The sequence below is a fragment of the Pleurodeles waltl genome, chromosome 3_1 (assembly GCF_031143425.1).
Source record: "Pleurodeles waltl isolate 20211129_DDA chromosome 3_1, aPleWal1.hap1.20221129, whole genome shotgun sequence".
Classification (NCBI taxonomy): domain Eukaryota; kingdom Metazoa; phylum Chordata; class Amphibia; order Caudata; family Salamandridae; genus Pleurodeles; species Pleurodeles waltl.
This window is the reverse complement of record NC_090440.1, coordinates 1,864,973,894-1,864,989,645: the sequence shown is the minus strand read 5'-3', so window position 1 is coordinate 1,864,989,645 and position 15,752 is coordinate 1,864,973,894. Positions and strand designations below refer to the sequence as shown.

The 15,752-nt window shown below is 44.0% G+C and overlaps 1 protein-coding gene across 1 annotated transcript in view; it reads right to left on the bottom strand.

The window, feature by feature from the left end:
- Positions 1 to 15,752, bottom strand: part of C3_1H2orf80 (chromosome 3_1 C2orf80 homolog) — a 457,377-nt gene that overhangs the window by 343,602 nt on the left and 98,023 nt on the right. The window contains exon 6 of the mRNA XM_069225947.1: positions 11,632 to 11,709. Coding sequence (XP_069082048.1) covers positions 11,632 to 11,709 — 78 coding nt within the window. The remainder of the gene's footprint in view (positions 1 to 11,631; positions 11,710 to 15,752) is intronic.

Genomic DNA, 15,752 nt, shown 5'->3' with positions numbered 1-15,752 from the left:
CATGTTCTGGACTAGCCTTCTGGGTGCTCATTTGAACACCAGCGTGACATGCCAAGAGTCAAACTAGGCAGATAGTACTAAAATCCATTGACGGTCTATGTTTAGGAATAAAACGACATCCCATGAGCACTAGCTTTAAATTGAGCCACTATCCACCAGATGACATATAAAGGGTTAAATGATAGTTTACACAGAGAGTATAATGATTTATCAGAAACTGGCATGCAATTTTATTACATGACACAGGTCTATAAAAATGCTCAGACATTAAATAAAAGACTCGGTCATGATCGCCTGGCTACTCTAGTATACATTTGAGATGTAAGCAAAGGTACATTAAGAGCTTTAACCATCGGATATGTGGTTGAGGTTCCACCCTATACATTAATAGTTAGGGCTGAATTGATTAGGTGATGAACGGGTTGGGCACACCAAAGGATCTTCAGTGAGACATTGTTGTAAGCGGGGATGGAGGAGTTCAGCAACTACGACCACATCTACAGCAGGATAATGTATTTCAGACAACCAAAGGAAAGCTACTAGTATGGTGTATAAGGCCTGTATGAGAAATCATTTGGGGACTAACATCTGTATGGTATTGATGACGCAGAAAAAGAAGGTCCGACATATATTCATACATATCGTGTAATCAAAACATATAATGAAGTGTGATTTTAGTAAAGAAAATAATGTACGAGGGAAATTGTGCCCTCGGGGTAGTTCGCCATCATTGTAAACGAGCTTTATTAATCATGAAGTATTGAAATGTAGTAATCCGTCATAATTGCAAATGTATGCCATGGTTTCTTGTTTGAAAACCGTTTTGCTTAGCTTAAATTTAGTACAGGCTTTGGCCTAGTTGCCTGGTCTCAAATTCTAACTGCGTGTTTTTTTTTTCCTTGAACTAATGAAATATATATTCTTGCTTGAAGTTGTATTTTTCCAGTAGAGCTGACTGATACACTTATCTCCAAGGTTTCGTACTAGGCCGGTTTCATCCCCTTTGATACAAGGTCAGTCTGCAGGTGCGGACAATGAAGGTACAGATAGTAAAATAATTGGCAACCCATGTTACAACTTGTGTTCCAAGGCTCCAAGGACAGTGTATGCATAAATGAGCGCTAGTAAAAGACAATTTTCATTGGACAATTTGAAGCCAACTTATGAACCCTCCAATGGAAGACCCTGCAGAATTTGGAATGTTTCTTACTTAAACCCACTGGACAAAGAGAAGTCAGCCATTTTCCTCGATGCCAGTTTGAAGCCAGATGCCAGACTCCATTTTGGACGACACCCTGATGCCCTTTTCTCTATCTGAGAGAAAGAGACTTTAAGAATTCTCACCCTAGAGACTTTAACTTTGATTTGCCCCGTCTTGCCCATGCAGTAACTTTGCCCCATTCCCCTTGCCGCTGCAAGGAAGCTTGCCCTTAACTTTGCCCCTTTGAAACTTGCCCCATGCTGATCAACCGGTACCTGAAGGACGAAGACTTTTCTTGAATGCTGATTGTATTTGGTAAATATGAAAGGATAAATGTATTATGCATTGTGTTTTTCCTTTTAGGTACCAACTGCTATTTTGATAGGGTCCTAGTTAGAAGATTTCCAAATTTGTGTTGACTAAATTCATTTTGCATGAAGCCCCACATGCCGATGCTAATTAGAGGTTAGTCGAGGTATTCATTCAATGTATCATGCTAAATTGAAATCTTGTTATGCTGACCAATGTATGGAATTAGTCAAATACAGTTAGTCATATTAGTGATTTGCATTGCGATAACTGAGTGTATCATCATCCAGATTTTGCGTAGATTGCGTTTCTTCCGCCGTTATGGACAGCTAGTAATGTTCATATACATATATCATTTGGTTTTGAGACTTATATACATTGTGTTAGCTTTGTTAATATAGAGAAATAAATTCACTAACTTTTAATAAACTGGTGTGGTTATTCATGACTGAAAGGTCATGGTGCGCCGAAATACCAACTGATATTGACTTCTGATATGCTATATTGATCTATTAATTGAGTATTGATTATCGATTACAATAGTTATTGATTATTGATCTGAGTGACTCGATTATTTTAGGATGAGGAGAGCCCGACTCGGTTAAAAGATTCACCGACCTCCAACGTGTCCAGGTACAGGTAATTTATAAGGGCTGGACTCGTTATCAGTAGATGGTAGCAGAGATTGATGGTTTAGCCCTTTGGGACCCCATCCGAACAATAGACAGAGTCAAGTTAGAATTTTCTTTGATAAAACAAGTTGGAAAGATGATGATGCCCTAAGTCCCCAATGACTTTCCCAGAATCTCGGAGCTTGCGAATGAGGAACATGGAGGTATGAGAATGGTCTCAGCGTTTCTAGTGACGGTATGAGTGAAGTTAGGGTTTCGCGCTTGCACAGCTTATCGCCGCAGATTAATTGAGAAGTTTGTGAGGATTTTAAGGGGGGTTAAAAGATATTAGAGGAGTGTTACTCCAAAGGTGTGAGAGTAGGGAAGTCGTCGAACTTCACGTGTGTGTGTAGCGCTTTGAGCAGAAAAAGATTGTCCACGTGGTTGTTGATGTTGAGACGGGCCCTGCGAGGTCAAGAGACTCCGGAGTATGTTGAAAAGTGTATGTGACACTTGTTTGATGTTGTGATCTGGTCAGGTTTAATAGGTTGATCGGGCGTGGTCAACAAGTCGGTATGAATGTTGCAGAGTGAAAGAAAACTTCGACTTTGAGATTTGACGAATTCTAAAGTGCACTAGAATAGTTCATTGATCAGTTGAGAGTAAAGTTTGCGGGTCAAATTTTGATTGCGAAAGTGGGAAACCGAGAAAGATGGAATAACTGCTGAGGCTAGTGAAAAATCCCTAAGGTTTCTGAAGCGATTGTATTACCTTTCCTGTAGTAAACCGAGAGATCTGTTTTATTCTTTTGGTTAAGTGCTCGCGTTATATTGCAGAAATTAGTTTATGAGTGAAGCCGAATGAAAAGAGGACAAGCCGCGGGACTTTGTCAGCCGCAGTGTGTGAGTGTGACGTCACTAGGAGCCGCGCTGGGATAGGTCGGTTGGTGAGAAGGGTCGCGCACGGATTGGACGCAGTCCGTGAAGCGCAATTGGAAGGGGAAAGGCAAGCGAAGAGTATTCCGGGAATTAAAGTCACTTATTGATTACATATTTTAGAAAAACAAAAGACGGAAAGATGAAATTTTTCAAAGCATTTAAGAGTGCCATGAGGGGAGATGTTTATATTAAAGCAAATGTAGGAGAAGAAACACCGCCTGAGGGTACACCAGCTTACATTGTCATTGAAGAAAAGGGTGTAGCGCCATGTCTTTGGTTAAAACAATGGTGCAAATTAACAGAGAAACATAGAAGTGTAGCGTTCCCTATCCACGGGTCGTTTAATCTAAGAGTTTTAGAAAATCTGAGATTTGCGCTATACGACATGAAAGTACCTCCAAGACCAGCACAGTTTGAGGCACTAGCAATTTGGGAGCTAATAGCTAGAAACCAACAACAAAAGAAATTTGAGACAAGAATAAGAAAAGTAGAAAAGACACTAGCGGATGCTAGATGGGACAGCACACAAAAGGTTTGGAGATCAGACGTATTGCAGGGGATTAAATTGTTTCCAGCGATTACTGATGAAGCGGAGATAGAAGGAAGGAAAGCCACCTATAAGACAAACAGGAGTCAGTCCAGAGAGAGAGAAAATAATTGAAACTCGAAAAGGGGAGACGAGTCAGATGATGAAGAGTTCATTATACAATTGCTGAATGATCGCCCACCACCATACGTGGAAAGCGAAAAAGGCTCAAGCATTAGTACTGTCCCTCCAGAACCAATACAGGGTAATGTAACACCAAATTTGAGAATATCTCAGAGGCCGAGCAGCTCCGACATGCCTTTCTCACCACAAATACCACAGATTCAGAGAATATACCCAGACGTGCCGACATTGAAACCTGCTGATAACTATCAGCCACAGGTTCAAAGGCACTGTTGTGATGAGCATAACATGGGAATGACTTCTGATTCAATGGCGCAGGGAGGACAAAACTATCGGAGACCGACATTGATTCAAGCTGAATCAACACAGTTCTCAATGCCCCAAAAGCAGACACAAGAAGTGCGAGTAGTAGAAAGCCAGTTAGGTATGCCAGCAATGATGAACCACAATGTGGGGATTAACATGCCACAGAATTCGGGGAACAGACAGAATCCAGACGCGCTATCTCTACCTATCACTGTAGGTCCACCAGTACCACTGTACATACAGGCAAATTCAAGCACAAGCGACCAAGGGTTAATGATACAGAATGGGACAGGGAGAAGATGCATAGAAACCACTCCAGAGACAACTCCGATAGCGGCACTGCCAAATGGATCTGGGTCCTTGTCGGAATTTAGTCCAATTCCAATTTGTGCTCCGTCAACCGTGGTAAGGTCACATCCACCACTATTAGTACCGTTAACCTCACAGACTGAAACATTACAGAAACCGTCAGTGGCAGTTGATGTAACTGCTACACTGATGGGACTGAACGCGCAACAGTTAACACAATGGTTCAACAGCCTGAACTCCCCATAGAGTGCATCTAGCGGGAAGGGAGAAGAATACCTGAATAAAATAAGGTTGGGTATGGAGGCAGATGAACTGGTTGAGGGAACAATGGGTTTGAACAGATTAGAATCATACACAGAGGAAGAACTAAGATACATGTGCCCTAGGATTACAAGAGAAGTAAGCAGCATACATAAGAAATTACAAGAAATTGCAGACAGAAACGAGATCGATATAAGTAAGACTAAACACCTGAGCAGAAGTTACAGGTTAGACTTTGAGACAAAAGATTTTGAACACATGAGATCCGCAGGGATGAAAACACACCTTAAAGAGATACTGCAGAGTGCACAGGTCTGGAGATGTTTAGACAAGTGGGAAAGCAGGTGGGTTAAGAAAAAGGACAAAAAGAAAGAAAATACTCCAGAGCGGAATGAGAAAAAACAACAGAATGACGATCTGATAACTATGTTACCAATGAGGGAGACAGCAGGGGGAAAACTTGTACATGTACCGTGGCACAGGTGCGATATTCAATCCTTTACGGATGACTTTCCCAAATTGAGAGAGAAGCCGATTGAGTGGTATCAACAAACAGATAGATTTGTAAAACTCTCGAAGTGTCTCTGGGAAGACTTGAATACTTTGTTTGAAATTGTGGTTCCGGCGGATTTGTGGGAAGATTGTAAAAGGGCTGTAGGTTGGCCGACGAGTGAACCAGAGAGAGACAGGGACACAGGTGCGCCATCACCCACGGTAATGAGCTTGTACCACAAGGTGATCGAACACTTGAAAACCAAGGTTGCGTCGAAAAATGTGGATTGGCAGAGGATTGACAGAACAGCCCAAGAGGTTAAAGAGTCTATACATGCGTATTATGAGAGGTTGTTGAAAGCGTTTAAAAATTACAGTGGCACGGAAACGATTGAGGCAAAGGACATGCTCCATTTTGTGTTCAAGTTTGTGGAAGGGTTGAGACCCGAAATCAGCCAGATGATTAAAACGCATTTGATTTGTTGGCAGTTGAAGTCGATCGATGAAGTGTTGAATTATGCGAAATACTGCAGTGATGAGATTGAGACCAAACAGAAAAGATTGAAAGAAAAGGTGATGGTGATGCAGCTCAGAGCAGCTCAGACAGGTTTACAAGGTTTGCAAGGTTTTCAACAACAGATGCCGCAGCAGCAGGGAAATGCTATGTTTCAGCCGCAGATGAGAGGCAGAGGCCGAGGAGGTTTTGTGAATAATGGTCCTGATTTGAATACCGTTATGATTCCAAATGGTATACAGGCAATGAAGAAGGTGATGTCATGTCACATGTGCGGAATTGTCGGGCATTGGAAACAGGAGTGCCCAATGATGGTGCAGGAAGGTGTAGGTCAGCAAAACAATGATGTCAATGCATTCCAGACTATGAGAGGACCGAAACTGAGAGGTCCAAACCCAAATTTCCAAAACAATATGAACCAGCTGCAGGGTTTACAACCCATGCAACCGCAACAGGTGCAAATGCCCCGTGTGCAAATGGCACAGTTGCAGCCAATGCAACAGCAGTTTCCTATGGTACCTAATCAGCAAATGCAAATACCCTTAGCACCAATGAATCAGCAGCAAGCAATGCTTCCTCAACAGGTCACGGGTCAGGGAATGAGTCAAAATGACACAGTACACCAATTCCCACTACACAGCGAGAATGGAATAAACGATGTATGGGAGAGTGAAAGTTCAGATGAGGAGGGAAATTGTGTGCTTGCAGCATCTTTGGAAGTTGATCAAAAGGGTCCGTATGTGGAGGGAAGAGTTATGGGTCATCGTGTTTCATTCTTGGTTGACACAGGAGCTACACGTTCCACTGTTAGGAGCATTGAAGTACCAAATTTGCCACTTTCAGGGAGAACAGTTCAAGTAGTGGGAGTAGCAAACAGGTACCTGACGAACCCAATCACAGATCCAGTACAAGTCAGAATTGGTAACTATCAAGGGACACATAATTTTGTGGTATGTGACTCAAGCCCGATATCACTGTTAGGGAGAGACCTATTGTGCAAATTGGGATGTTCGATTATGTGTTCGAACAATGGAATTAGAATTCAGACGAGCAGTGATGGGGAAGAAGAGGACAGTGTAGAAGGGGATGAGATGGAGACTGTCGATGAAGAGTATCCCCTGATTACCCTTTATCCGATGATCACTGAAGCAGATATTCCTGCTGAGTTACAGGAAACAGTCGGAAAAGAAGTGTGGGATATGACAGGGAAAGAGGTGGGATTGGTGAAAGGAGTGGAACCAGTGAAAGTGACCGTAAAACCCAATGTAACCTTTCCCCAGACCCCACAGTACCATATGGCACAAGACACCCTCATGAAAGTCGCCCAACTCATTGATGAGTTTGTAAAGCAGGGGGTACTGAAAGAAGTGTTAAGCAGTCCATGTAATTCGCCAATCATGGGACTAATAAAGCCAAGTGGAAAGGTCCGAATTGTGCAGGACTTGAGGAAAATAAATGACATAATAATAAAATGTTGCCCTGTAGTACCAAATCCAGCTGTGATAATGTTTCAAGTCCCTTGTGATGCTGAGTGGTTCTCAGTCATCGACTTGTCACAAGCATTCTTTTCGGTGCCTCTTCATGAGGACAGCCAATTTCTCTTTTGTTTCAAATTCTTAGGCAGAGTTTACAGTTGGTGTCGAATTCCTCAAGGGTTTTCGGAGTCACCGTCAATTTTCAATCAGATTCTAAAGAAAGATTTGGAAGCGTTGGAATTGCCATTCGAGTCAACCCTAGTACAGTACATTGACGACTTACTGATTGCATCCAAGACAGAAAGTGACTGCACAGCCGACACCATTGCCCTATTGAACCATTTGGGAAGGAATGGACACAAGGTGTCTCCTTCGAAATTACAATTCTGCCAGAAGAAAGTGAAATATTTGGGTCACCAAATAGAGAAAGGGTCACGAAGGATTATGAAGGAAAGGATAACGAGTGTACTCCAAATGAGTCCCCCAAAGACGAGGAGGGAGGTGAGGAAGTTCTTGGGAATGGTGAGCTACTGTCACCAATGGATTCCCAACTTCTCAGCTCTAGCAAAACCTTTACTGAAACTGACCCAGAAGGATGCATTGGATGAAATTGAGCTGAAAGGAGATGAGATGGATGCTTTTATTGAATTGAAAGAATGCATGTGCAGGGCTCCAGCTTTAGGTATGCCTGATTACACAAAGCCTTTCACATTGTTTTGTCATGAACGTGATGCATGTTCCTTGTCTGTCTTGACCCAAGCCCATGGCGGCGTAAACAGACCAGTAGCATATTTTTCAGCTACTTTGGATCCGGTCGCAGCAGCACTGCCAGGGTGCTTGCGTGCCGTAGCCGCAGTTGGTATCAGCCTCACTCAGAGTGAAGGAATAGTGATGGGACACCCTTTAACAGTCATGGTCCCTCACTCAGTCGAGATACTTTTGACACGTTCCCGAACACAGCACATGACTGGTGCTAGACTCACAAGGTATGAAACAATAATTCTGGGATCACCTAACGTGCAGCTGAAACGGTGCACTACGTTGAATCCAGCAACCTTGTTTCCCAGTGAAAATGCCAAAATTGAGAACGCTGAAGACATCGAGCACGACTGTCTTCAAGTGACTGAATTTTGCACCAAACCAAGACCTGATATCAAAGATACCCGATTGGAAGAAAATGATCAAATTATTTTTGTTGATGGTTCATGTTTAAGAGATGCGCTGGGTATATTGAAAGCAGGGTACGCTGTATGTACGGTAACAGGTGTTTTGGAAGCATCTTGGCTTCAAGGAGTTTACTCTGCACAGGTAGCAGAATTGGTAGCCCTTACTAGAGCTTGCCAACACTCTGCATTAATGAAAGTTACCATTTACACTGACAGCCAGTACAGGTTTGGAATAGTGCATGATTTCGGACAATTGTGGTCACAGAGAGGCTTCATGACCTCTTCAGGATCACCAGTGAAAAATGGTGAAAGAATAAGAGAATTGTTACATGCCATCCAACTACCAGGAGAAGTAGCAGTGGTAAAATACAGTGCACACTCGAAGGGACAAGACTATGTTTCTCTGGGAAATGGATATGCGGATCAAGTCGCAAGGTTTTGCGCATTGAACTGTATATTGCTTAGGGATGAATGGAATTTGATAAGTGAACCAGAACTCGAACCAAGCGAAATATTTGCTCTAAAGGGTGTAGATACGATGGACAAATTGAAATCCTTACAGAATGATGTCAGTGAGGATGAGAAACTCTCGTGGACCAAATCACAATGTGTAAGGAGACTAGATGAATTATGGGTTTCAAGTGAAGGGAAATTCGTTCTTCCAAACAGCCTTTTGACACAGATAGCCAGATTTTACCATGGACAAGCTCATCTTGGGAGGGATGCCATGATTAGATTGTTTAAAACTGATTGGTTTAACCCCAAATTCTGTCAAGTTGCTGAAGCAGTTTGCCACCGTTGCGTCATTTGCCAACAGATGAACGCAGGAAAGGGAACCGTAGTAAATTTGAGCCACATAGGAAGAGCATGGGGTCCATTCAGCAGGATGCAAATGGACTTCATCGAGATGCCTGTGCATGGAGGCTTGAAGTATGTGTTGGTGGTTGTGTGCATTTTTAGTCACTGGATCGAAGCATACCCTACACGCAGGAATGACAGTCTCACAGTTGTAAAACTACTCTTGAGAGAGCTAATACCACGTTTTGGATTCCCGATCTCTTTAGAATCAGATAGGGGAAGTCATTTCAATAACAAAGTAATAAAATTGCTTTGTGCAGCACTGAACATTGAGCAAAAGCTGCATTGTAGCTACCGCCCTGAAGCATCAGGTCTAGTGGAGCAAATGAATGGCACATTGAAATCAAGAATGGCGAAAATATGCGCATCAACAAACTTGAAATGGCCTGACACATTGCCTTTGGTACTAATGTCAATGAGAAACACCCCTGACAGAAAGACTGGGCTGTCCCCACACGAGATTCTCATGGGCAGAGCTATGAGACTTCCAGCAGTTCCTGCAAATGCGCTTTTGAATATTACAGATGATATGGTGTTAGACTACTGCAAAGGTCTAGCTGATGTGGTTCGCTCTTTCTCTCACCAGGTGGAGGCAACCACCTTGCCACCGATCCAAGGTCCAGGACACGCCCTGAAAGCAGGTGACTGGGTCGTGATAAAGAAGCACGTGAGGAAGTCGTGTTTGGAACCCCGTTTGAAAGGACCTTTTCAAGTGATTTTGACGACTACCACCGCTGTGAAGTGTGCGGGAGTTCCCAATTGGATTCACGCCAGTCACACAAAGAGGGTATTGTGTCCTACAGACGAGGAAGTTGAAGCGCTGAAGTTGCCAGTACCTGATAACAAAGTACCAAGTGCTGAGACAGAGCGAAAAAGAACTAGAAGCGAACAGGCAGAAATAGAGGAGGGAGAAATATTCTCTGAGGACGAAGCAACTGATTCACTTGGGGAAGACCAAGGAGGAGCCTCAGAAAGCAACGAAGCAGCTGAAGGTAACAAAGAGCCTGAAGCAGCTGAAAGTGACAAAGAGCCTGAAGAAAGTAACGTGACAAAGGGCTCGAAACAGGTGAAGAAGCAGGAGAGCCTGATCAGAGGAGGGCTTTCCCAGAAGCAGACGATACAGGAAAAGAAAAGGAAAACCTGATTGACTCCCCAGAAGGAGGGGACAAGGCAGAAATGAACGAAAGTGCTCAAACTCCTTCAGAAGAGATTGCAGGTCCATCAAGTGGACACAGTGCAAAAAGAAGACCAAGCATATCGCCAGTAAAATTAAGAATTAGAGAAACGTTGAACGACAGTGAAGGGCCAAGAGTGAAAGAGAAAAGAAAGGAAGTGTCTGTCGTAGTACCAACACCAAGTGAAGAAAAGGACTTGGCCAAAGAGGAAAGTACCAGTGAGAAAGAATCAAAGAGAGATGCAAAATTGAAAAGAAAAAGGATACCGAGCAGGAGGTATTCCGGTCCGGAGTGGGCATACGTAGCCAATAACGATTGGTCAGACGAATTTGTATCCCTCAGTCTTGAGAACGAAGAGGCAGAACTTAATTTTGGAAATAAAAACTTTATGGACTCTGTCGATTGAAGACATTGATCACCAGATTGACTTTTCAACCGGCTAAGACATTGCTAACTTGATTGACTTTGAAACTGATTTTGAGACAACGCTGCTAACCGATAAGAGACCAAAGCTGCTAAAGAAAATTGTGTGAACATTGAACTCGTTCAGCTTTGTAAATACCTGCAAATCCACTTTGATAAAGTGTCTTCAACTTTCTGATTCTATACAGATCATGACTAGCTTCACTACACAGGGGCGTAAGATGAAGTGTTGTAAATACATGTGTATCGGTCTAATAACCGCATGCGTACTAATCATTGTAGCAATAGTTCTTGGAATGCATGGTAAAAATGAGAGTGAGACGAATGATGCTTCTACTTCTAAACCTATTATTGTTACTGAGCTAACAGCTCTGAAGAGACTCGAGAAAGACGAGAGACACTTGCATGATAAGAAGGAACTTTCATCTAACATTTTCTATCGCTTGCTGAGTGAGTATGTTGAGACGATGGATGCGAAAGATTGTTATGTGTGTACACAAATACCTACCTCAGTAGTGGAAGGGGTAACGTATCACAGCATGCCTCTTACGTATGGAATTACATGTAGTATAATAGCTTCCAGATTTTATGGTCAAACGTACATTCATTATTTTTACACTAATTATGATGTTACTTTTGCATATGTCCCCCTGCGTCTTGGTAGCAGGCCCTCCAACGTATCTATGACACTCTAAGTAGATTTAACATGTTACACAAGTCACCTGCACAGCCATAATACACTTTTCCAATGTCACTATTCATTCTATAGTTATGGAGGTTAGTTGTCCTTTCATTAAAATCTGGGCATCAACATTTTGCCTTCCAAGTTGTTCTTCTGGAGCTTAAAAGATATTATTTTGAAAGACACAAAACTTTTTGCTCATTAATACCAAATTCGAGTTAAAATATGTAAGTACACTTACCTTAGAAGAGTCCTTTAAATGTGTGACTTGCGGCTTGCAGCTGTAGATCCCAAGGACCTCTTCTACTGGGATGCTGTTCTATTAAAGAGGAAAATGTATTATTCATAACGGAAACGTGTATCAGAATCTGCAATCTAAACCTCAGGAAGATGTTGCTTAAAAGAAGCTGGCTGGTCAACCCATATCCAACTGGGAAGACTGACTAGTGGTAGTCTCCGAGTAAAGAATGCCAAAGTGGTCTGTGCAGCAGTATGACACACTTGTGACTGCCAACCGCCAAAGCAGGCACCCTTGTACTATGGCGTAAGGGTGCCTGCATCACAAGCAGGATTGTTTCTGTGGAGGAAGGGTCACCTTCCTGCACAAAAACAATCCTCAGTGGCATTTTTTCCTTTCTAAGGGCCGTATTTATACAACCCTAGAGCCACAGTAGCGCAACTTTTTGTGACGCTCCTGTGGTGCTAAGCACAGTGCCGTATTTACAGGGTGGCGTTAAGCCACTTTTTTGGCTTAACGCCACCCTGTAAATACGGCCCCTTCCCACGGAGCACTGTGCGTGGAAGGAGCGTGCAATGGGTGTGGCTGTGGGCGTGCCACAGCAACTCCCATTGCATTTTGATGCTGCCTCAGATTTATGAAATCATGTAAACCTGAGGCAGCACCAAAATCGAACATCACCCCCAGAGGTGGCATTAGCAAGGCGCAACGAGGAGGAATATTTTGATTCCTCCTTGCTTTTTGCTTTTTCTATGTGTGCTGCATTCTGCCACACGCATAGAAAAAGCAAAATGACAGTAATGACTGTTTATGTGCGGGAAGGTGTGGCAGCTCAATGTAGCGCCAGCGCAGGGGGAATCGCAGGGGTGCGCCGTATTCAGTTAAATACGGCACATCACTGCGTTTCTAAAGTGACACAGCGCGGCGCTGCCAATTTTGGCACAGCACCATGCTGCGCCACTTTTCAATAAATCTGGCCCTAAGTGTGCTGCAAAATGTAAATCTGGATTAAGGGCTTGCACTACCTTCTGTTTCCAAGATGGCAGAGGTCTGGGACACACTGGAGGAGCTCTGGGCACCTCCCCTGGGAGGTGCAGGTCAGGGGAGTGGTCACTCCCCTTTCCTTTGTTTCGCGCCAGAGTAGGGCTGGGGGATTCCTGAACCGGTGTAGAGTGGCTTATGCAGAGATGGGCACTATCTGTGCCCATCAAAGCATTTCCAGAGGCTGGGGGAGGCTACTCCTCCCCAGCCCTTCACACCTATTTCCAAAGGGAGAGGGTGTAGCACCCTCTCTCAAAGGAAATCCTTTGTTCTGCCTTCCTGGGCCGGGCTGCCCAGACCCCAGGAGGGCAGAATCCTGTCTGAGGGGTTGGCAGCAGCTGCAGTGGGAACCTCGGAAAGGCAGTTTGGCAGTTCCCGGGTTCTGTGCTAGAGACCCGGGCATCATGGGATTGTCCCCCCAATACCAGAATGGTATTGAGGTGATAAATCCATGATCTTAGACATGTTACATGGCCATGTACGGAGTTACTATGGTGAACCTACACATAGGTAGTGACCTATGTGCAGTGCAGGCGTGTAATGCTGTCCCCGCACTCACAAAGTTCGGGGAATTTGCCATGAACGATATGAGGGCAACTTGGCTAGTGCCAGGGTGCCCACACACTAAGTTACTTGGCACCTAACCTTCACCAAGTGAGGGTTAGACATATAGGTGACTTATAAGTTACTTATGCACAGTGAAACTGGCTGTGAAATAACGTGGACGTTATTTCACTCAGGCTGCAGTGGCAGTCCTGTGTAAGAATTGTCAGAGCTCCCTATGGGTGGTAAAAGAAATGCTGCAGCCCATAGGGATCTCCTGGAACCCCAATACCCTGGGTACCTAAGTACCATATACAAGGGAATTATATGGGTGTACCAGTGTGCCAATGAGAATTGGTAAAATTAGTCACTAGCCTGTAGTGACAATTTTAGAAAGTAGAGAGAGCATAAACACTGAGGTTCTGGTTAGCAGAGCCTCAGTGATACAGTTAGGCACCACACAGAGAACACATACAGGGCATACACTATGAGCACTGGGGTCCTGCCTAGCAGGATCCCAGTGACACAAGGGCAAAAACAAACATACATACAGTGAAAATGGGGGTAACATGCCAGACAAGATGGTACTTTCCTACAGAAACACATTTAACGCATGAAGAAATAGAACGGCTTCGCCGTAGCTGACGAGGCCACATTTATGCAACCTCCTACTCTGCTTACTTATGTGGAGTTCTAATATGGATAAGGGCTGGTTTTCCCTTTGAGCACATGCACACATTGATAGATAAGGAGGGACAATATGTCCTAGTTAAAGGTAGGCTCCTGGACAGAGAGATAACCTTAGGGTCTATATATTCGCTCCAAATCAGGACCAGGTGACATTTTTGAAGGAGCTATCTAACCCCTTAACTATCATGGGAACAGGTAGTTTACTCATGGGGGTGACTTCAACTGTGTAATGAATATAAACCTAGACAGATCTACCCTTCCAGTATCGGTGGGCACGGCCCTTAAGCTCTCAGAGGGAGTGAGGCAACGGCTAAATCATTGGAATTTATTGGAGATTTGGAGGGCACAAAATGATCAGGTGTGTGAATATTCCTATTATTCACCAGTCTACAAATTGCACACTAGATTAGATATGTTCATGTGTTCATCCATGCTAGGACACTTTGCACTACATACAGAATACCTGGGACGCACACTGTCAAACCACAGCCCACTGAAATTCTGGCCCATACTGAAGCAGCCAGAGAAACCCCATGGTGACTCAACCCCCTGGTACTTGATACCACCTCCTTTAAGGAGTCTTTACAAAGGACCATCTCAGACTACTCTGAGCACAATCAGGGATCAGCTCCTAACACATGAATTGAATGGGATGCATTAAAGGTAGTAATCCTTGGTCACTGTATGGGTCAGAGAGTGGGGGGCAGGAAAGAGGAACTAAGAGTGTTGGAAGAACAGCTAGGCAATCTAGCTAACTGGTTATGGTTGGAAGAAGGAGCAGGAGAATCCCATAGAGACACCAGAGAAGAATACCATAAGGCGCTGGACCACCTTCGCTGCCTTGATTAGAAGGACTATATGGCTAAGGCTCACGATGATGAGGGTACAGCAGGGAAATTACTGGCTTGGTTGGTTACACTGCCAACTAGGGAAAAACTCATCATGCAAATACTGGCTGATGACGGGCTCCTGTTGTAGTCACCAAAAGACATGAATAATACTTTTCGAACATACTATGAACAACTCTACACCCACCCTGGTTATCTCCCTGAGGCAGCAGTGACTGACTACCTGAGCCTTATATCTTTGAGAGCAGTGGGCCCCACAATGCAGGAAGCACTAGGCAGCCCAGTGACAGCTCAGGAGATCTGGGTAGCTATCAAAGAGATGGCTCAAGGGAAAACCCCTGGCCCCAACGGACTGCTGGTGGAATATTATACAGCCTTCTCCGCTACATTGGCTCCCAAGCTAGAGATACTATACGCAGACTCACTTAAACTGGGAAGGGTGCCAGAGTGCACTAGAGACATACTGGTGATACCACTCCTCAAATCTGCAAACACCGGGCACCCAACATCAGCATTCCGCCCCCGCTACATGCTAGACCTGGACTTCAAGAAATTAAGTAAAGTGCTGTCCATGAGTCTGGCACCACACATGCAATCCTTAATACACCATGGTCAGAACAGGTTTACCTCGTCAAAATACCTCCCTTAATCTACGCATATTATACCATAATATGTATCACCCAGACGTAGGTCTCCACCCGAATGCTTTACTAATGTCTGTTGATATGGAAAAAACATTCAACTCTATACAATGGGACTTCTTGTTCGGTGTTATGCTTCAAAGGGGGCAGGGTGAGGCAAGGGTGAAGTGGGTCAAGCTCATATATACATCCCCCACAGCAAGAGTGCACGGAAACTACGGCATATATTAGTGGGATTATAACCTATGCCTGGACCTAAAGAGGCAGGCAATAGGTTAGTAGATCTGCCCATGGTAGTGATCAAATGCTGCATAGCGAAACAATGGAAATTAGTGTTGGGACCGACAGTGCCACACTGGAT